This window comes from Silurus meridionalis, chromosome 1 (assembly GCF_014805685.1).
Source record: "Silurus meridionalis isolate SWU-2019-XX chromosome 1, ASM1480568v1, whole genome shotgun sequence".
In the NCBI taxonomy this organism is placed as follows: domain Eukaryota; kingdom Metazoa; phylum Chordata; class Actinopteri; order Siluriformes; family Siluridae; genus Silurus; species Silurus meridionalis.
The window spans coordinates 15,101,094-15,123,018 of record NC_060884.1 but is presented as its reverse complement, the minus strand read 5'-3'; the positions used below and the strand labels follow the sequence as shown (position 1 = coordinate 15,123,018).

Below are 21,925 nucleotides of genomic sequence, written 5' to 3'. Positions count from 1 at the left end.
AAGCCAACTGTCCAAAAAATATACAATTATCTATCTATCTATCTATCTATCTATCTATCTATCTATCTATCTATCTATCTATCTATCTATCTATCTGTCTGTCTGTCTGTCCATGCATACCTGCTAGTTTCTAATTAGGTGATTATATTTCAGCAGCATATTAGCTCAATGGTTAAGGTGCTGGGTTACTGATCATGGCTGACCTCAGCTTCTGACAAGTTGAGATATGCAAAGAAAATAATGTCACTGTGCTGTAATGTAGAAGTGACAAAAAAAAGGCTATTCTGTTAATCTTGGAGCTTTTGTGTGTGTGTGTGTGTGTGTGTGTGTGTGTGTGTGTAATGGAGTAAATACTTATTGGCCAGTCTAAAGCGTTCTATCTGTCTATCTGTCTGTCTGTCTTTTAATACTTATTCACCAGTCCTACTATAAATCATTAGATTTTTCACTTGGCCATCTGCCAGGTTCATAATTAAGGTTTGCACTCCATATTAGTTTGCATTATTTAGCATGCAGCACGTGCCTATTAGCTGATCAGGAGCTGATCGGATGCAGGTGATTATTGGCCACTTATCAAATTAGGAACGGTTGTTCGCACGTGGTGAGGCACGTGATGCGGCAGCACGCGCTCGCGTGCCTCTTCAGCGTTATCCCGCCCCTCCGAGGCCGCGTTTCAGTCGGTCTGTTTTTTCCTCTCCTTCTCCTTCTCTCGCGCGCGCTGCAGTCGCAGAGTTGAGCAAAATTTATTCGTCTTTTCTTTTCTTTTTTTGTGCTATTTGTGTTTTTACCGGACGCGGCGCCGATATTTCGGACCCGAGACCCTGCCTTCAAGGAGTAATGGTCGGAATTTCGGGCACTTTCCAATGTAAGTTTTACCGTTTACTGTTATTATATTCAGGTCGTTACTCTTTAAGGACACCTTTCACACTCGGGTGGTCCGTATTTATCATTTCATTTTACATAAGAATTGGAGCGGCGCTGCTCACTTTATTAGCTTTAATGAGTTTATTTATTGCTCAGAAAGGTTTGAAAGTTTTGGGTAAAAAAAGGCAGTGTATTTGGGAAAACGTCATACAAAACTGTAACATTAACAGTATCGTTGTTAACTGTTACTGCGTGATTTGGTATTTAATTATACTTTACATTGGAAAAGAAAAGATTTGTAAAGAATATTAATGGAAATATACCTTCTCAGGGGAAACCCAACACTGAAAATAAACCCTGCTTTTTATTGTTCTTGTTGTGGTATTAATAATTTATGTATTGTACATCTTTTGTGTATGTTTTACATAGTGTTGATGTAAATCATTACATAGCCTGTCAGGTACAAACCTCGACCCTGAGGACCACTCGTGTCCTTTTCTAAATGTCTGAGTAATGCACTACATACACCTTTTTTAGGTAAAGAATATCCCATTGACAACGAAAGGGTACAGTTTAATAGAAACATTTATTTGACTCTTCAGAGATATAAAACTCCTAAACTGTTGACTTCTGCTCAGTTTGCTCATGTCGAATAAACACAAAATAGTCTCCAGGCGTCCACTCAGTGCTGCTTCGAGGTGCAGAATGTCTGTCTTGTACAGTTCAATGAATAAAATCTTGCTTATGTGAGAAAAGCTTAGAGGAGGATGAGCCCCCTTCTCCATCCGTTCCTCATACTGAAGGATTTGGAGCTAATCCACTCAGCGAAGTTTCACACCATCTGGACCTTAGTGCTGCTAAAGAACAGAACTGCAGGAGGCCTCGCCGTGCCGGTGCGTCTGTCTGTCCTGAGGCACGCTGGTGCCAAAAACCCAAACGAGACAAGACCGCTGTTGTTGAACCATTGGGGTGTAGCCAAGGCATAAATAACAAAACTTGGTGATGAAGACGTGGATGCTGATGTGGGTAATGATGGGAATGAAAAAGTCTTATAAGTGTTTGCACCACAAGAGGGCAGTGGTTAAACTCTCAGTTGGTAATGGAGGCCGGACTGGCGTTCATTTGTTTATTTTTCGAGACCTGGTCAGTCAGGAGTATATTCCTGCCTCTTGTCCTGTGTTCTTTAAAGTGTGGAGGCTGTGGCTCTAGGATTGGCTCTGGATGAATATGGGGCATGAGGCAGGAATATACCCCGGATAGGGCACCAGTTTATTGCAGATTACCAAATACACACACATTCACACTCGTGTGTATGAGCAATTTTATAGCCAACAATTGCCATGCTTTTGAGAATTGAGAGGTATGTGACACAGGCACAACATGCAAAACTGGACCCACAGTAACCCAAGCCCAGGAGTGAATTGTGGACTATGGTTCTTTGAGAGGAACAGTGCTACTTGCTGTGCTGCCGAGCAGGTGCTGAACCATCTTAAACAATAAAGTACACAAGCTGCCAAACAGATTGTGACTTTGTATTATATTTATTCCATATTCCTCTATCGTTTTTAACCTTTGAAAACATGTGCCCACTTAGACAGTGGAATGTTCTATTAGAAAATAGCGGTGTGTGTGTTTGTATGCATGTGTGAATTAGATTCCCTTTCTCTCACTTGAAGCATGTAACTGTGGACAATGAGGCCCTTCAGGTTTGAATTGGAGCTCTAATTGCTTTTGGCTCTTGCTACTGTGGGGCTCCATTGCTGGCAGTCCAGCACTTTGGTCGCACGGGAGAGTTTGTGAATGTCAGAGAGGAAGCAGGGGATTGGAAAGGCTGGAGTTTAGATCTCTCCCCCAGCCTTAGCAGCTGTAAGTGTTTAAAGGAGCCCTAGGCTAGGACAGTCTTCCCAAATGTGTTGACCTCCTGTGAACCATCATGCATGTTGTTCGTGGAACTGGAGATTATTTTGGAAAAGGAGTTCTTTCTGCAAAAAAAAAAAAAAAAAAAGTTGATGGTTCATTTAGTTTTATGCAACCCTTCAGAAGTCTATTAGAAGTAACTGAATTTATTTCTAAGAATGTATAATAAACATTATGTGCTTTAGTCATTAATGAATGTTTGGTTATATGTGCGACAGATTCCCTGTACGTATATAATGTACGTAGTGAGTTCATCCTATATGATACTGGTGTACATGTCCAGAAGAGATATCTAGGTGCAGCAATCATTGGTTTAACAGCTGTGCATGTTCCTGGTATCATTTTGTTGCTCTGTGTGAGAGAGAATGAGAGAGGGAGAGTGTTTAAGAACAGATTATCCATGAAGGGAAATGTGATGAAGTAATTGACATCAGCTTCAGCAGATGTTTCTTGTTGCGTGGCGCTGTGTGGACAGGCTGGGAAAGATGGGATCCAGATGTCTGCTCCCTCCACCAGCGCCTGGTGCCCAGAATAGCGCTCCACTGGAGACGGGGTTATTAGTGGGACCGGACCTCCTGGAGTCGGTCCTCTGCCTTGAGTTTAGAAATGCGGATATGAGCTTGACTTTAATGCTGATTGCTGCCTTCTGTCTTTCTTGAAGTTGTCCAGTCTTGATTCCAAGCTGATAACACTGAACTGCTGTTGGCTCTCCTAAGAAGGTGACTGGTTACTTTAAAACAGAACAAAATTAAATAATGAAAAAAAATATATAAACTGAAATAGAAGCAATAAATGTCCCTATTCTTTTGTCATTAATTATTTTGTATTCTAATTAATGCACACAGTGGTGCTCATTCGATGATTAGAGCACACATCATTTACCAGCAGTTCATTCAGTAGCTCACTTTCACTGGCACACAGTAGTGAGTGGTTTGGGTTTCTCTTTCTGATTGGGGTCATCCCCACCCCCTCTCTCTCTCTCTCTCTCACACCAGTGTGCTTGAGGGGACAAAGACACCAGTCAGTAGGCCGTCATAGGGAAAGTGTTCAAAACCTTATGACCACATTAAGCTTCATCGTCTTAAACTCATACCCCCAACCCTGCTCGCCTCCCACTTTCAATAGGAAAGCCAGCTGTTCCATGGCTGTCAGCGGTCAATGGATTATTGAATAAAAAAAGGAAAATGTTTCCCACCCTAGACTGTGAGAACTCTCACTATGTGTTGACAGACTGTATGTGCATGCCTCTGTGTGTGTGTGTGTGTGTGTGTGTGTGTGTGTGTGTGTGTGTGTGTGTGTGTGTGTGTGTGTGTGCATGCGCAGGCACACCTCTCTGTGTGTGTAAGACTGGCTATATCTGCATGCAGCATAACCTATATAAATTATAAATATTAGCTTTTTTTCTTTGTTCTGATTTCATTTGAACATTGGGCATAAACACCCAAACATTAGTTTTAGTATTTAAATTCTATATCTTGAATTGTTCACTAGGTTTTCGATTACTATTAAAAATGGTGCTTGCCTATAGTGTGGATGTTGCATTTAAAATTTGGATAAAACGCTGTATAAGTCCTCATAACTGTAGCATAAAATTAAAGCCTGAAAGCCTGTTGGTCTCTTTAACTGTTATTTTGTGCAGTAAACATATTAGAAGCTTTTATAGAAGGTTTTTCTTTGTATTATATGAAAATAGACAGCCTTGGAAAGAGTCGCAGAGGGTGTCCTTGACAAGTGCGAACAGGTCCTGCAATCCAACCTGAGGAAAGGCACTCTCCCACAGTCTCTTCTTACTACCAGGTGTTTCCAGCACACCACAGCTGAGCCACCTGCACAGCACAGGTGTGTGTACGCGAGCGCGTGTGTGTGTGTGTGTGTGTGTGTGTGCGCGCATGTGTGTGTGTGTGTGTGTGTGTGTGGTAATAACACAGCTGCGTCTCTTGCCTAGAGGCCAGTAAGAGGCAGAAAGACGGATTAAAGGATACATTTCGGGTGATGAACTCGGAAGCCATTGAACAAGGGTTTTTAGCAAACAACCATTTTTGAGCAGCGGAGCACTTGCATATGCAGTCTCTTTCCCATCTTTCTTTTATTATTATTTATTTATTTGACGTATATAACCTTACTTTCTATGCAATATTGCTTTCTTGCATCGTCCCATCTGGTAAGGAGACAATTACTTAAACAACATTTGATATTGATATTGCTGTTCTTAATGCCAAATATTCTTCCTCATTTGCTTATGATTTAATTTGAAGTCGTGATCAATGCAGTACATTCCTTTATCCAAGAAAATTCACAAGCAATCACTAAATTTAGTTTGGCCAGGTAGTTTGTTGGCTATGTAATCTTGACATGCAACTAGAGGATTTAGTTTTTTTATTATTTTAAATTAGTTACTTGTATAGCCCACTAAATTATCACTTATATCTTACTGTGGAAGTTCCAAACGTGTGTGAATCGATTTCGTCATACATGATTTAATGCAGTATATAATTTTACCAATGCTATAAAGCAAAGGTATCTGCAGGGATTTAGTTCATGCATGAAGAAACAAAGAAAATCTAAATAGTCTTTTTATTACACATAATCTGGACTGTTTATTGTTGTGCTGCCATGAAAGAAACACTGTTTAGCTAGCTGACTTAGATCAGAGGTGGGTAATTAGCTAGCTAGCATATCTGCACATTTTTAAACTGAGACTTTTATAACTATATGACAATATGTGATGCTGGTTTTGAGACCTTTTGATGATTACATCCAGTAAATAATTATGGGCTGTTTTATAGTTATGTTGCAGGGCAAACAAAACAATTCTAATACAAACCCAGCTGTTGGGACTAACGGCTTTCCAAACCTACTTTTGTATTATATTCCTCTCTAGGTGTAGCTTGTTTAAAGGATGGAATTACTGTGATGGATTAAACTCAAAAACTGAAACTTTCAAATATCTTTTTATGTATTTAAACACTCACAGCAAGCATATGGTTTGTGCACACTACTATAATGCATATAATTATATGCATATAATATAATTATAATGGTTAGCCCAGTGGGACAAACACTGTGTTTCAGATTTCTCAGGGCATAATACACTTGGATTTCAGATTTAAGACAAAATGACTTGAAAGTTTGATGATTCATGTGTGTGTCTGTGAGTGTATGCGCGTCTTGTGTGCTTTCATATGCTTCATCTATACTCTTGGCTGCAAACTGTGGAAACTCTGGGTTACTGTAGCCAAGTGAGCGTGTGACCCACCTCTCATAAATTTTAGTGCAGACTCATGCACATACTAACGCTCTTGTTACTCCTGGTCTTTCACTTTTGCTCTTTTACTCATTCACTCATTCTGTCTTTTTCATTCACCCCTTTTCCCTCATTTATATATACAAAAAACCCAAAAATATATATTTTAAACTCTCTCCCTTCTTGATCACAGACAATCATTTACTATCACAACACTTTTTGTTTTTCTACCTGTCCATTTTTCCACTTTAAATGTTCTATGTATACACAGTCTCTCCCTCCACAAACCATGTGTGTGCTCATGTGGCTATAATGGGGGTAGGCAGGGTGCGTCAGGCTTTACTTGAACTAATGGCTCCCAGGCGTGCAGCATGGCCAGACATACTGGAGCCGAGAGCAGAGAGAAGGAATGCCACTCCAAAACCCAGCATGAGAGGGGAGAGATAGAGGGAGAAAGGGAGGGAGTGCGTGGCTGGAGGAAGGTTGTGAAGAATTTTGTTGGCAGGGAAGACAGCGGTTTTGGGTAGGTAAGACAGGAATGTCTGCCCACCTTTGATTCCCCCCCAATGTGTTGAACATCTGTGTAAACGTCTATCGGTTCGAATAATGTATTAAAATGTAGTGGAGAATAAACGTAGGTTATGAATTTTTTTTTTTTCCATTCACTAATTGGATGAGTAGATGTTTATTCTTAGAGAATGGAATTCAGCAGGAGTTCTATGTATTTGCTCTCAATTTCAATTCACTTTTAAACCCAAGATCATATCCATAGCTCATGGAAAGTCACATTTTTTTCTAAGTCTAGGACTTTAATGAGCATAACACTCCACACTGTTTTTATTACCATTCATTTATACCCTACTCTCTTTTCAAGCAACAGGCCTGCTGTAAAGAGCATGGTGCAGATGAGCAGACAAGCATTGCTGACTGAAATTTGGAAAATAAGTGAAATCTGGTTAAATTACCAAACATTAGCACTCGTTTTCTCACATGGTATTAGAAATGTAGTAATTGTACCTATTGCAACTTGAGCAGTCTTAAGTAACGGCGTCCTAAAATGTTAATGGAGAGATTTGTTTCTCACACTCGTGTATTATGCCATCTTAAATTTTGTATGCAAATTCTTTAGCTCTACCCCCACAAATTGTGTAACATCACATGGGCACACTCAAGCACACACCGCCTCACTTTTATGGGTCCTGAACTTTTCAGGGGAGAGACCTATAGCTCTTTATTAGCATGTAAATGAAATCAGTTGGCATGAACTCGGATTAACTCGGGGCTATGAGCATTGACCCCACTTGATTGAGTTTGACTTACTTGGATCAATTCTATAGAATTTTTTTGAATGAGTTTAGCGTTCTCCAAATGGACTGACATAACCAGGACTGGCTTGGCATTTAAAACATGAATAGATGTTGAAATCATGTGTAAATAATCAGTAAAATTAAGTATCTGTTGAGTATGCAGACTTAAATGGGCAGTAGATGGGATTTGTAGGGGAAAGACTTTTTTCACATTTAGGAGTTTGTCTTCTCATACATTTCCACATGCTCCCTCTCAGCCTGGGAAGAGGAACACTTCCTATGTGCAGCTGTGTGAAGACTGGCTACACAGCTGCTTCCACTGTACGCATGTGTGCACGCACATGCATCTTAACTTGGTCACACTGAAAAATACAGCCACATCTCTGAATGTGCTTTTTTTGCTGCAACTTTTGTTACAAACGTTAGTGTACACACTTTAAACTGAGGAGCTTCTGTTGCAATCTGCAGTAATGTAGCAAAATAATCATATCTTTATACCTAACCCTGATCTTAACCTCTATCAAATAATAAGTTTTTTATTTTTATAGTTTTTCAAATGAATTTTAAGGGGACCCTCGACTTGGATATACTTTCTTGATCCCGTGAGGGAAAAATTATTGAAATATTGTATTTGACCTGCAAAAGTGCTTGTGATTATTTATTGGAATTGTGCATATAAAGGGGTTTAAAATGTCCCCCAAAACACATATTGGGAGAGCCAGGGAGAGATGTTAGAGATTCCCAGTTGTGAAGTCTGTTTTCACAAGTACACTTTAAGTATTTAGCAGTTGCTTTGTGCCTCGTAGCTCCACTGTGACCCTTGAAACAAAGTCTGCAAAAGAGACATTTAACGCCTTATAATGCTATTGACACTAGGTGTTTGGCTCACCTAATTAAATACAAAAATTTATAGGATACCCTATTTTTTTTTATTTGAACTCATTCACATTTTCTTTTTTTAGTTGGGTAAAATGTGAACATCCAATTAAATTAAAGAAAAATTTTATTGCAGTAATCAGGGTATTTTCATTAAATGGCCATCTTTGCCCCTATTTCTGGCATATACTTTGTTTGACCTTTTAGTGCCAGAACAATTAGTTATGTTAATCACTAGACCCGCCTCACTAAATACATTAAATAGATTATCAGATGATTGGCTAGGAGCCACCAAGTGGGCGTGGTGTTAATCCAGCCGGCTGCGCTTCAAGTGAGCATCGTGAAGTCGGGGGAAGTGTGGGTGCGTTTTGTGTGCGAGACAGCGATGGAGAGAAAAACAAAATGAGATTGTTAAGAGAGGTGAAAAGGTTGGATAGCTGAGCAACAAAAGAACGAAAGGAAAAAGAGACTCGGAGACAAATAGAGCTGTAACCCAAGTGAGAAAGGAAGCAAGAGAGAAATAAAGAAGTCTTTCTGAATCTCCTCGCCCATCTGGACTCCATCTGTGTTTCTCTGGCTGCAAAAAGAGGTTGGACTGCAGTTCGCATATGCAGGGGGCTTATGCACATGCCCCACATATGAAGGAGTGAAAAGAGGTGCAAAAAGGAGCTGTAAACAAGCAAAACCAAGGGACTCACTTGTTTATGGAATAAGAGAGAAAGAAAAAAGGGCTGTCCAAAGAGAGGTAAGGGGTGTATGTGTGTACTGTATCTGCAAATGTACTGATGTATGCCTTATATATATGGGACTTTTTTGTTGTTGCTAGAATGTTATCTGCATTTAAATTAAACATTATCACTAAAAATTAGCTGTTCTTAATACTTACACTGATAGTATTTAGCAGTTTTGATGCAGTGATTATAATTCTTTTGGATGTGGATAAAGGTGGTCAGTGGCTTTTCCACATGCCACATACTTGAACCACAAATAAGATGACATACTGGGAAAGTCTGACATTCATAATCATCTTTTGCTTTGCTGGATCTATCTGTCTAAATCTCATTTAATCATATTAATTAATTAATTAATTAATTAATTCCTTTTTGTTTATAAATATGCTTTGTGTATGGTATTGGGTTGAGATTCATAGTATGCTTGGGCAAAATGTGTAATAAATACATTTAGCTTGAAGGTAGTGTTGGTGTTTGTTTGTTTAATAACAGCACATTTCCCAGACTTGCTTGAAACTGTGCTGAATCGGACTGGAAAAGGTGCTCTATGGCAGTGTTTGTTGTAGACTGCTAGTCATCGCGGGTCTGCATAATTTCAGCAAACACAATCTCCTGGCAAGCCCTGACAGACAAACACCAGAGCATGCTGTGCACTGTCAGCTTGACAGTTCTGAGTGTTTGTGGAGGTGTGTGCGTACGTGTGTGTATGCCTTTCTGCAGACTAGCTGTCTGCTTAGTTGTAAAGGTAAGAGTTTTGGGCTGTGTAATTTTTTTTACACTCCATCAAGAAAGAGAAGAGGGCTGTGGAGGGCAGGACAGGTTGAATGGTATGCTTGTTTTCTTTATTTGGTTAGAAGTAAATCTAAATAGGTGTGGGGCACATGTCGGTGGGCATGTTTTCAGGGCTGAAACAAACCTCCAAAAATTCATGCTCCCCATGTATACCAGCGTGCACACATGGGTCAGCTACAGGAACCACCACCAGGAAGTACCCTATTAGCACTAACCCACAATAACTGTTGCTATGTCATGAACCAATCTATTGATCCGGCTGATTTACTATGTATGTGTACGTGTCATGCTTAATAAGCTTGAGATTGTGACCCTGCGCTTCCCTGGGTCACGCCGAGAATGGGGCCCCGAAGGACATCGGCTGTTCTCAATGTGCAGTATCAGTAGCCACAGTGGCGCGCCTTTTTTTTGTATTCACTGACCCCAAACTTTAACCTACACTGTCCATCAGATTTCCCTAGGGAAACAGCTGTAAGGTAATCTCCTCTTGGGCCCTGCAATTAGAGAGATGGGATTTGGGCCTGACCTAATGTTCACAGGCTCTGCGTGGGAGTGTTGGAGGGAAAAGTATACCTTTTTTCCTTTTTTACATGAGGTAGTTGAGTATTCATTCATTTTGAGTTGTTTTCTATTCTAGCTGATCACATTGGTCCAAATTAGCATGCACAAGTTAATTATTGGAAAGTTTGAATATTCTAGAACTTTACCATTTTATTCATGTCATTTTAAATGTCCTGACCTCATTAGTCTCTACATTTTTAGAGCTGTTGTAATAGCTACAGTGTACAAAGGCTTAAAGTATGTAGAAACCACCTTCTTGCTACCCTTTCTTCCCCCTATTAAAATGCAATTCTTTTTAATGTTTATATGCCTCTGTTTGATTCAGTCGAGTCGCTGCTAATGAGAAGACACATACGTGTATGGGGCTATGTTGATTCAAGACCCATGTGGGAGATCTCTGAATTGCTCCTGTGATTTGTTATCGAGGAACTTAATAAAAGCCACAGGCTTGTCCTTTCACAGAAAGAAAAGCCATAAATGAAGTTCATTTGAATACAGTCGATGAGTGTGGGGTCAAGAGGGGGTTTCCTTTGTTGCAATTAGTAAGGCCAAAGTAGTTCTATACAACAGTCAGACAGCCGTGCAACCTGTTGCTGAGCACACACACACACACATGCGCGCCTACATTGCTGGAGAGGAACAGATGTGTGTGTGTATTGTTGGTGTGTGAGGGCTGACAAGCACCAGGTGCAGCCTTTGTTTTGCTTGCCTTTACCCAACCCCCCTCCCCCCACACACATATACACACACTCCCCATCAGCCATGTATTCTATCCTCTTCGTCTCCATGTCCCCCGCTCCCCTTTCTCCCCTTCTGCTGAGACACAGGTGACTGTTGGAGCCTCCAGCTGCCAGCATGCTGCCCCATTAGGTCCATATGGTAGGGATGCTCTGAGGCTGCTGCCACCCTTCCCCCTACAACCCCCAACACACACTCGCGCACACACACACATCTTCGCTTTGTTGAAGATTTGCTAGCTAAACCCTTTGTATCCATGCTTTGAGGGGGGGTTTGTGTGGGTGCTGAGTGCCCGAAGGTGGTACAAGTCTTTCAATCTTTTGTTGTGCTGTGTTTAAATGATTTTCCAGTCTGGACGCACTCAAGTGCTTTTAATGGAAAGTTGTATATCGTTTTAAACAAAGGTGGAGCAGGGCCTTTAAATAAGCTCTTTGTGCAAGTTGCTCCAATGTTAAGCGCTTTATCCAGTGAAGGGGGAGTAAATATCTCTACTTATTCATGCTAATGGACTTGGTTACGCTTTGCAGTGCTCTATGCACAAACCGATGTTTATATGTGCATCTTAGCTTCAGTGGTTGCTGGCTTGGAGACGCATTTGTTTTTAAAGGATCCTATTTTCAATGCAACTGTTGTTTTGTGTGTTTTTATTGAAGGTGTAGTGTAAATCATGCAAAAATTATGCTTACGTTTATTATTCTCAAATTTTCATATTCTCTTAATTCTCAATACCATTTTCTAGTCATTCTGTCAACTAATAATTGCTGGTGCCATTGTTTTTATTACTGTTTTCTTTGTTTCTGACTTGTCTGTAAGAACTGTAAGTGCAGAGCAGGAGTATGTTTAGCTTTGAGGTTGTACAGGTTTGGATGGATGTTGATGTGTATGGTGTGGATAATTGTGTGTAAGTGTCAGGTAAATATGTTGCCCCAGCATGCAAAGCTAAACACACACATGTTCCAAAGCTGAACCTTCCTCGGTGTGTTGATAAAGCTAAACAACAATATTTAAATAACAAAAGACAGGTAAAAGCTGTGTTGCTTTATTTGCATAACAAAGGTGCACACCTGTACATATAAAACTAGGTTTTTGTTCAAGCTTTCTTCTCTAAAGCATTTTAATTTATTTTTATTTTTATTTTTTCTACACATTTTAGTCTGCCCTGTTGCTCTCCCACTCCTTCTATACACATCAGTTTATATTGTTTAATGCTATATAATAACAGTTGGTGTTCAGGGGAAGTGACGGTCAATGTTTGTTGTTGTTGAATCAATATTTAGCTGAGCAGATAAAGATGGGCTTTGTTAACCGCAGCATGTTCTTGCCAGGTGATCAGTACAAAGTCCCGTGCGCCAGCTGCCTTTTGTGTGTGTATGTATGTACCTGTTTAATGTAGCTTGATCATCTCCCTGCTGTAACAAGTAATGCAAAGCAGAGTCCAAACATAATCCAAGAGCTACTGTCTCACATGACTTATTTGCCAAAACATATGAGGTTTGTGTCCATAAACAAGACGTAGAGATCTTTTAAACAGTAAAAAGGCAAATCATTTTGGTAAAAAGTATAAAATGATCCATTTCCTTCTCACCAAAACCTGCATTTTATGGTGTTTATTTGTGTCATTTAGAAAGACAGTTAATTTTATGGCACGATGCCAATCCACCGTGCTCATCTGCTTATATCCTAATGACTTGTTCTGTCTTTTATTCCTGCCTTCTGGGTAAAACAGGTGGTCACTCAAAAAAGAGAACCACATTTGCAGTAAGGTATAAGTAGCTAAGGTTTTTAAGATGCAAGTAGGCAGGTGGGAGTCTTTCACCAAACTGAGCCGTTTGTGTTGCACATACAAGATTATGTGCTGTCTCACCAACTTTATTTGTAGGAGTAAAACATATGGGTCAGAAGCTTAAAAAAGGCATTCATTTCTAAGAGAGATGTCTTCTTTTAAAACTATTCCATTATACCTATTCAGCCTATTAGTCATAATGAATAAACATAGATCAAAAATATTCCTGCTTACAATGAAATGCCCATAAATCTATAAAATGTCTCATAAGAAGCATATCATGACCTTTGACAGCTTGAGCTATGCTTGTCTATTAGCCACTATTCTAAAAGTATTTTCAAGCATCAGATGTACTCGGAATGGAGCTAATGGCTCTGCTCATGGTTCTTTTAAGGACAATAGTTTCTCTGATCTACGACTGTTGAGCTTGGTGGTCCATTCAAAGGCAGAAAGTATGCAGTGAATGTTCTTTGTGAAGGCTAGTTAGCAAGCGTGAAATAGCCAAGCCTCTCTTTTCTAACTGGGGGCTCAATGATGGACTATTCTTTCCAGGGACAAAGCTTGGTTCATTTGCACCTCAGCTGTGGGGCCTCCATGGTTAATAAGCAAAAGACATCTGGCATCCTTCAGCCATGGGAGAAAGGTTCCTCAAAGCCCTATGTTGGGCCAAAGCTCAGTTTGTTTTGTGTAGATGGTGTGAATCCCCACTGACGTTCACTTATTAACCAGAAAAATACATTTGAGTGATGCATAAACATATTTAGATGTTAAAATTTCTAGTATAAACCCAGTTCCTTTGAGTTCCATCTCTAAACATGTATCTGTTACTTTCCAAAATAATCAAAGCAGAGAATTTTTATGTTTTTGCTTCTAATGCATATTTTAAATATCAGAATATAGCAGATAAATATTGGATGACATTATTAAGAAATCTGAAAACAAATTTCATCACTGTTCTCTCACCTACCAGACATTGGAGAGAAGAAGGTTCCTGCCATGCCCGGTTCTCCAGTGGATGTAAAGACTCATTCCAGACCGACAGTATCCGCCATGCCCCCTCTCCCCTCAGTCAACCCCAGTGGGCCTCGGCCTGCTGCCTTTTCTTCCACAGCATGTATGTTCTTCACACAAATGCATCATTAACCCAGTATACATTTTTCCTTATACTGCCTACTAGATATGTGGGAATTCCAAAAAGTGTAAAGAGCAGGAGGTCAAAATGGGTAAAAAAAAAGTCAATAAATATAGGACAATATTCTCCATTTCTGAGTGTTCACAGCACCTACTGTTATACATTTGTGTAATATAATTATATAAGTTTATTCATCTTTTATAATGGCCTTTATCTGTTGTTTTGTAACTAAGTGTATTCTAATATTGTGACTAATAGCCCCAAATTTTTTATAAATGATCACATCTTAATACAAGCAAAATATTACAGAAAAGGAAGAATTGGTCAAAATAAATAGAACTGGTTATAAACAACTCTCTTTTAGGAAGGTAATTTCCATGAATGGTTACAAACTTATCAATTAATTTTTTTACTTTTATTTTCTTCAAAAGTGACCAACGGGATGAACCATTCTCCACCAACCCTCAACGCAGTCCCCTCCCCACCTCAGCGATATAGTAACGGGCCATCCTCATCCTCATCCTCTTCATTGGCCAATCAGCAGCTTCCAGCCACATGCGGTGCTAGGCAGCTTAGTAAACTGAAGCGGTTCCTCACAACACTGCAGCAGTTTGGAAATGACATCTCGCCTGAAATTGGAGAGAGTGTGCGAAGCTTGGTCCTTGCCTTGGTGGTACGTTCTGTCCAAGTGTGTGTTTTTGTGTGCGTACACGCACGTCAACTGTTCAGCTTAACAAAACACTTAATTTCCCTGCTTCTGACAGAATTCCACCGTCACTATTGAGGAGTTTCATTCCAGACTACAAGAGGCCACGAATTTCCCCTTAAGACCATTTGTTATCCCTTTCTTAAAGGTAAATACATTAAATACTCTAAGCACTTTTATCCATTTTGTTCCTCAGTGTGTGTGTGTGTGTGTGTGTGTGTGTAGTGTTCTGAGTAAATGTATGTGCGATCTCTTTCTTTCTGTCTTAGCCATGTATGAGGAGTGGAAATATGTTAAATTTAACATTTTTAAGTAAAATCAAGATTAAATATAGAGAATATAAATGAATTTGAGTTTATTTAATGTACATTCATACTTCCAAGTGCATGTACATCATGCTTAGTGACCCTCAACAACCAGCTATTTATGGAAAGCTTGAGGCGGTGAGACAGAACAGAGATACTGTTTTGAAAGAATATTTGTTAAGAAACAAAATTCTTTAGCTTATGGAGGTGAGAACATTTTCCAACAAGCAACATTGCCGGCTGTGCACCAAAAGTTAATCAATTTTGATTTTTGGCATTTTATAGGAAATATTTTGGGCACCTCTGCTGTAAATGAACTGAAATTATGGCCTATTGAGTTCATGTCCCAAAAGAAATGATTTGATATAGATGGTAGTTATAGACCCGGACTTTGTACAGCTTTAAATAAGATGAATGGAATTTTATGTATGGTTTCACCATGTGTGCTGAATCACGTTCAGGCAATGATATCACGAGGTTGGAAATTGTAGATGAAAGAAAACTTCCTCTCCGAACTCTCAATTCTCTGAGAACAAGAATTTCTCTGATTAATGCACCAGGGGAGCAGAACAGTCTCAAAAACTCAGGGACATAAATCTAAGACACATTCAAAACTTTCGGAAGTGTGAAACATGGCTGTAAATTGTCCCAGCACTTTTTATGTGGGGCTGAGCGACATATGGACTCCTGGTTGGATTAACGCAAGCATCCAGAGGATTGGCTCATGCTGGAAACGTCTTGCCTAAATGATGGCCAGCATATGTACTGGCAGAGGATTGAGAATGAGAAAGGAATGGTAATTATGCAAAGTGTGGTCTTATTTAAAAAAAAATAATTGGAGGGAGAGAATAGGAAAACCCATCTTGAAACGGTAACCTACTAACCCAGGTCAGGGTTAAACATGTCTTAACATGTAACTGTGGGTAGGGGTGAAACTTGTGTTAGATATTTACATAGTGTTGTAAATGCAGTTTAAATTGCCTCCAAAAGGTTGTTTTTTTTTTTTTTATTGAATAAATGTATCAGTATTGACAGAAACCAGCTTTTCATAATCAGCATGTCTGTCCTAATAACACGGTCCATATACCAGTACTGTGCAAGGAATGCTATAGATCTGTTTTGTGTCATCTTGACAACTTTGCAAATCTTTTCTCCTCCCTTCATCTCTGGAGTTTTCACATGACAGATTTAGTGTGTATTTTGTCTGGAGACGTTAATGCCAACAGTAGTCTGGAGGGGGACGTAATGCTAAGGGAGTGTTTAGTAATGCTGAGCAGGGCCTCCATCAATCAAAGACTGCATGCAGACGCCACAGTCCCAGACAAGGAGGCTGCTTTGAGGTTTTTGCACAGATTGATTCTTAGCCCTGATTCTGGATCAGTGTGTGGGCGGCTAATTTGAACCAGCTTGAGGGGAAAAATTTAACTGCTTGCAAATCTGCAGCCGGTAAAAACTTAAAGCAATACAAAAAACTCATGGAATGATTTGCAATAAGCACCCACTCTACCATGTCAAAGATTCAGAAAACTAGAAACTATATGTAGCCCTATCTAAAACATTCCCCTGTTTTTGCCTTGTTTGAGCTTCATTTTCCAAAGCGTTTAGACTTCTTGGAAAGCTCCTATATTTTTCAGTAAAGTTTTATGTATATATATATTTTATTTTATTTTATTTTATTTTTTTTTCCTCACAGGCAAACCTACCGTTGCTGCAAAGAGAGCTTCTGCATTGTGCACGAGCAGCTAAGCAGACTCCGGCACAATATTTGTCCCAACACGAGCACTTGCTGCTCAGCACAGCTGCACCTTCTCCTGCAGACTCCACTGAGCTACTGTTGGAGCCAAGTGACAACAGCAAGAGACATAGCCCTAGCAGGTACCCATATAACACATACTAGACAAAGCTATTCTCCTGGTTTGACTGCAATATAACCCATTTTTCTTTATTAATTAATTAGAGCCAAGGAAAATGGCTTCCACGAGCGACCCCCAGCACCATTAGAGCCTCCAGCCAAACGAATCTGTACCATTAGTCCTGCGCCAAGACATAGCCCTGCCCACCCTGTGCCACTCCAGATTCATCCAACCCCACCCCCTCTTCAGCACTATGCCCTGGATGACATCAGCACCCCACACCTATACAGAGAGCCCCATCGCATCCTGGAGCTCAGAGAACTGAAGGACAGGCCGCGACTACCAGGTAATTACTGTACTTGCATACACATTCAAATAGTAGCAAATATCATGCAAATCAAATACAGACAATTGCACAAATGAATGTGGTTGGATAAGGAGAGTTGGCCAAATGGAAAAGTTTAAATGGCTTAAGCCCATGCTGTAAAGCTATCAGGACAGTGGTAGGGAGCAAATTAAAGCAGAAAGAGGAGGTCAGTTAAGTAAATTGATATTCGCCTGAGCTTAATCCTTCCATGCTTGTCTTGAGCTTCTTCCAGTTCCCTCTGCTCAATACACAATCTTCCTTAAAGATCGTTTGAACTGCAGTAGGAGTAGAAACATCCCTGCACTGATGGTGGGCCCTGTGCGAGTGCACGCGTGCAAGTGTGTTGTTAGGGCCTCGTATCCAAGCCTTGATTTGTTTAGAAGTGGCCTGCTCCACTCAGCCAGAGCGGCTCCCTGAAGGAATGTTGAGTGTGTGTGTGTGTGTGTGTGTGTGTGTGTGTGTGTGTGTGTGTGTGTGTGTGTGTGTGTGTGTGCACTATGGGTTGGAGAATGTATTCTGACAGCTGAGTTCCAGATGTGGGTTGTGAGTGATGTGGTCTTTTTGCAGTCTGGTTCTCATCAGTGTATCTTTCTCTCATAAAGTTTTTCTGTTCCTGTATTTTTTCAATTATGTTTTATTTGTCCTTTCTGTTCTTTTTTTGTCTTTCTATGTTTTTATCATATGCTATTTTGTTATAGGACATAATTATCCAAAAAAAGATCAATGCCCCTGTCTGATGGTAAGTGACTTTTGTGTAATATGCCTCATAGAGCTGAATAGTCTTATGTTTTGTAATCAGGTACAAACGGGGGCTACCATGAGGAGCCAGTTGACCATAGACTGACTGAGAGAGAGTGGGCTGATGAGTGGAGACATCTAGACCATGTAAGATCCACTTATTTTGCATTCACAAATGATTCTTATGATGTCTGATATATATAAAATATGCTCAAAATTGTGATGTACTTTCATTGTCAATATCAAAACACATGCAGTATTATAATGTAGGGATCACACAAGCATCTTTTTTTTTTTTTTTTCTTTCTGTTTGTGACTACGAGTCTATGAATTTGAACATTCACAGAGGAATAGATCTGAAAAAAACAATTCTGACAATTATAGGTGCTGAACTGTATCGTGGACATGGTGGAGAAGACGAGGCGCTCGGTGAGCGTCCTCAGGCGCTGTCAGGAATCAGACCGTGAGGAGCTCAATTACTGGCGACGACGGTCCAGTCAGCTCGATGGTGCACGCAAGAGTACTGTAACTCCCAGCACTGTGTCCTTCTCCAAATCACACAGTCCTCTCACTTCTGAGGCAGTCAGCTCTGGTGAGTCATTTTCTAGTACACTGTTATTAAACTAGTTTGAAAATAATTGGAGGAAAAAAGAAACGAGGTGCAAATATATTTCTGCCCCCTTGTGGTAGTTGAACACACTACAGCCTTAAGCCCTAACTAACTTTGTGCGCTGACTATCGGGGTGTGCGCACGCACCTTTTTACGTGTTTGTTTGCGCATGCCTGCCTGCCTGTGTGCCTGCTGAGTGAGCAGGTGTTGCATGCTTGTGTCCAGGCTGCTACATTAGGAGAGTGTGTTGTTTGAGGTCTGCTTTCTGGCGTTCACTCATTTCAACCATCTGTGATCAGTCCCTGCCCAAAACCAAGTTGCCTTCTTTGAGTGCCCACCCTTTCTCTCGCTCTCTCGCTCTGCATTGGTGTTGAGAGCTGTGTTTTAAAGTGACCGTTCTCTTCATCTTTCAGATCCTCAGCGGGAGCACTCTCTGCATGCTGGCCCTGGCTATGTGCCTGATGAGATCTGGAGGAAAGCTGGTAAGGGTGGCAACCCTAGGAAACCTGTTTACTACCCCCACATGCACCTGTTCCTTGGGTTTTGTCGTATCTGGCATTTATAAACATTATGAAACCAGCCTAATCCATATAAATGTCCACCACAGACACTTTATATTTCTGAAGAAGAGAAATATTTGATTGTTTTTTATATTGTTCAGAATGTAAACTATTGATTCTGTGCCTACTGTAGAGGAGGCAGTCAACGAGGTGAAACGACAGGCAATGGACGAGGTGCAAAAAGCGGTGGCCGAGGCCGAGCAGAAGGCCTTTGATATGATCGCAGCTGAGAGAGCAAAGATGGAAAAAACCGTGGCTGAGGCCAAAAGGAAGGCCACAGAAGATGCAATTCAGGTCATCAATGAACAAGAGGACTCCAGCGAGGTAAATGTTTAATTATTCTGCCTTGTATCTGAGCCTGTATCCCAGCCTAACTATACAGCTCTGTTTATCTGCTGAATTAAGCATGCACTCATTCCCACCCACACAAACTCTTGCTCTTGCTTTCCCCTCAGTGCTGCTGGAACTGTGGCCGGAAGGCGAGCGAGACATGCAGTGGGTGTAATGCAGCTCGATACTGCGGCTCCTTCTGCCAGCACAAAGACTGGGAGCGCCACCACCTGATCTGCAGCCCGGGCCTGCAGGCTCAACCCAAAGCAGTGGCCACCCTTAACTCACGCATCCTGACCAAAGCCCCTGAGAGTGGCCCCACCCAGAGCCCCAACCTGGAAAAAAACTCCAACACCTCACGAGCATCCACTCCCCCAAGCCCCTCCTCAGTCTCCACCCCTGACACTAACACACATTAGAGGACACACAAGAGGAGAGATATGGACATACAACATCTCAGTGACATGAAAAAGGCTATAAACATCAGAAAACAATGCAAATGGAGCCAAATTAACACACAGTAATTGGATGTTTAACACAAATAATGGTAGTAATGGTTTGTTTTTCAGTTTGATGAAAAGACCATTTGGATGGATATATATATATATATATATTATATTCGTATTTTTTTTTGTTTTGTTTTTCTTATTTTTTTTTTTTCTTCAAGGAAAGTAGAAATGTGAATTACTTTTCTGCGAGGTAAAACAATGCTCCGTGTTCTCCATTTAAGGAATAGAAAGAAAAATCGAAATATCAGATGATGGCTGTATCGCATTACTGACCATTGTGGTTTTTAATGATTCTTCTTGCACTAAACAGGTCTGTCTTTGTGAGTACATGTGCATGTTTGTGTATGTACACGTGTATGTTTCTACTGCATGTGTTGGACATTTGATCACTTGTAGAGCAATGCCACGACGCAGGAACACCATTGCTGGTCTATACCAATACAGTTTTGACCCAGAGAGCGTATATTTGAAGGTCAGCATATTTGAAATTAATGGTAATATATATTAACAGCTCTACAAACAGCAAACAAACTGTACAAGGGTGCAACAACTAAATTGCATGAATTCATGTGTCTGTATTGTGAGCATGGCTACCAAACCCTGGGAAGTATTCCACAAAGTGAGTTAATAAAATTTACTTTTATTTGAAATAGTTGGGCTTGTAAATGATTCGGATGGTCATGTCTCAGAATGATTGAGGACCTAGTAGACTGAATACGCTCCACTCTTGGCTATTATCAGTTTAAGATTCATTTTATAGAGATTTTGGCCATTGTAGATTACATGCATACTTAAGTTTCTGGTATTGAACTTTCTAAAATGTTAATGGATCTACAGTATGTAGGCTACTTTATTTATTTTGCATTATTATTTAATAAGACTTAGATTTTTGGGTATTACTGGGGGCACTGTGTCAGTTTAGCGGTGTAGTTATGACATCATGGGACTTGTCCAGTGGAATTGATCAAGCTAATCTAAACTTAGCTTAATCAGTTAGACTGACACAGTGCAGGCTCGTCCAAACGAATCTTTTGCCATGGTAACCGAGAAAAGATGTAGCCAGGCTTGCTGAAGTCAACCTGAAATAATGTTAGCTCACTTTGTGCAAAACTTCCCCTGATCCAGAGGGTCCAGGCTGCAGCGATGAGCAATGCATAATCACTCACAATGTGAAAAAACACATTCACAAAAATAAGGACAAACAAAATCGTCTTCAGGACATGTGACCGCATCATATTTCCAGCAAAAGGGTGTCAGCTATGTATTAGCAGGTGACTATCTTCTCAGGTTTTGCTTTCTTAAAATTGTCATAAGCTTGGTTAAATGTGAAAACAAAAATTAGGAACTTTTAAACTAAGCTTTGAGCATGGCTAGGTTTCATTCAAACAGGTGTCCTTCTCCTTTACAATGTTTAATTTGAGCAGTTCACAATTAATCTTCCACAAAGCATCCACAAAAATGTTCTTTCTGAATAACGGTCAAAAGAAAATAATGTCTGTTTAATATTGTGAGGTTCTGTCTGGGTTCAGAATGAATAGAAGACTTAACCGTATAATACTAAGCTTGTGAAATTACCCTTGATGTCACTTGATATTATTTTATAATGTGGATTACAGATCTGTGATAGGTGGCGTTAACTCAACATTTTTGTATTGGGCTCAAATCACCCAATGAGGCATGTCCCTGTTTCCTATTTGATTTAATTGCATCTAATGTAATAAGATCCTTCAGTACCAGGTTTAAAGCTCTGTGAAATTGATCTGTTTTCTGGTGTTGCCTGTAAGTGTTGCAACTGAATTTGTTTAAATCTCAGGAGTGCATTTATGTGTACATTTCTATATTCACATTTAGAGCGGCTAGAGTCTTTTTGTTTTGTTTTTTTGTTTTCAGCTTTGTCAACATTCTTTTCACATTTTATGTAACAAAATAAAATCCATTATTTTTTCATTATGAAATGATTTACCTGTAAAATATTATTATAAACAAGATCTGTATTTTGTGA

At 40.1% G+C, this 21,925-nt stretch overlaps 1 protein-coding gene across 3 annotated transcripts; it reads left to right on the top strand.

Annotated features, from left to right (window-relative positions):
* The first annotated feature begins 604 nt into the window (after positions 1 to 604).
* Positions 605 to 20,573, top strand: cbfa2t2 (CBFA2/RUNX1 partner transcriptional co-repressor 2). Of its 3 annotated transcripts, XM_046855577.1 has the most exons (12): positions 605 to 865; positions 4,475 to 4,620; positions 13,784 to 13,927; positions 14,377 to 14,618; positions 14,710 to 14,799; positions 16,650 to 16,831; positions 16,914 to 17,155; positions 17,976 to 18,061; positions 18,299 to 18,506; positions 18,938 to 19,006; positions 19,218 to 19,408; positions 19,540 to 20,573. In XM_046855577.1, the coding sequence occupies exons 3-12, from the start codon at positions 13,810 to 13,812 to the stop codon at positions 19,831 to 19,833; spliced, it is 1,722 nt and encodes a 573-aa protein (XP_046711533.1). In that variant the 5' UTR covers positions 605 to 865; positions 4,475 to 4,620; positions 13,784 to 13,809; the 3' UTR covers positions 19,834 to 20,573. The 3 variants fall into 3 exon arrangements, with proteins under 3 accessions (XP_046711533.1, XP_046711513.1, XP_046711524.1); XM_046855557.1 differs by lacking the exon at positions 4,475 to 4,620; XM_046855568.1 differs by lacking the exons at positions 605 to 865; positions 4,475 to 4,620 and adding an exon at positions 8,538 to 8,953.
* The last annotated feature ends 1,352 nt before the right edge of the window (positions 20,574 to 21,925 follow it).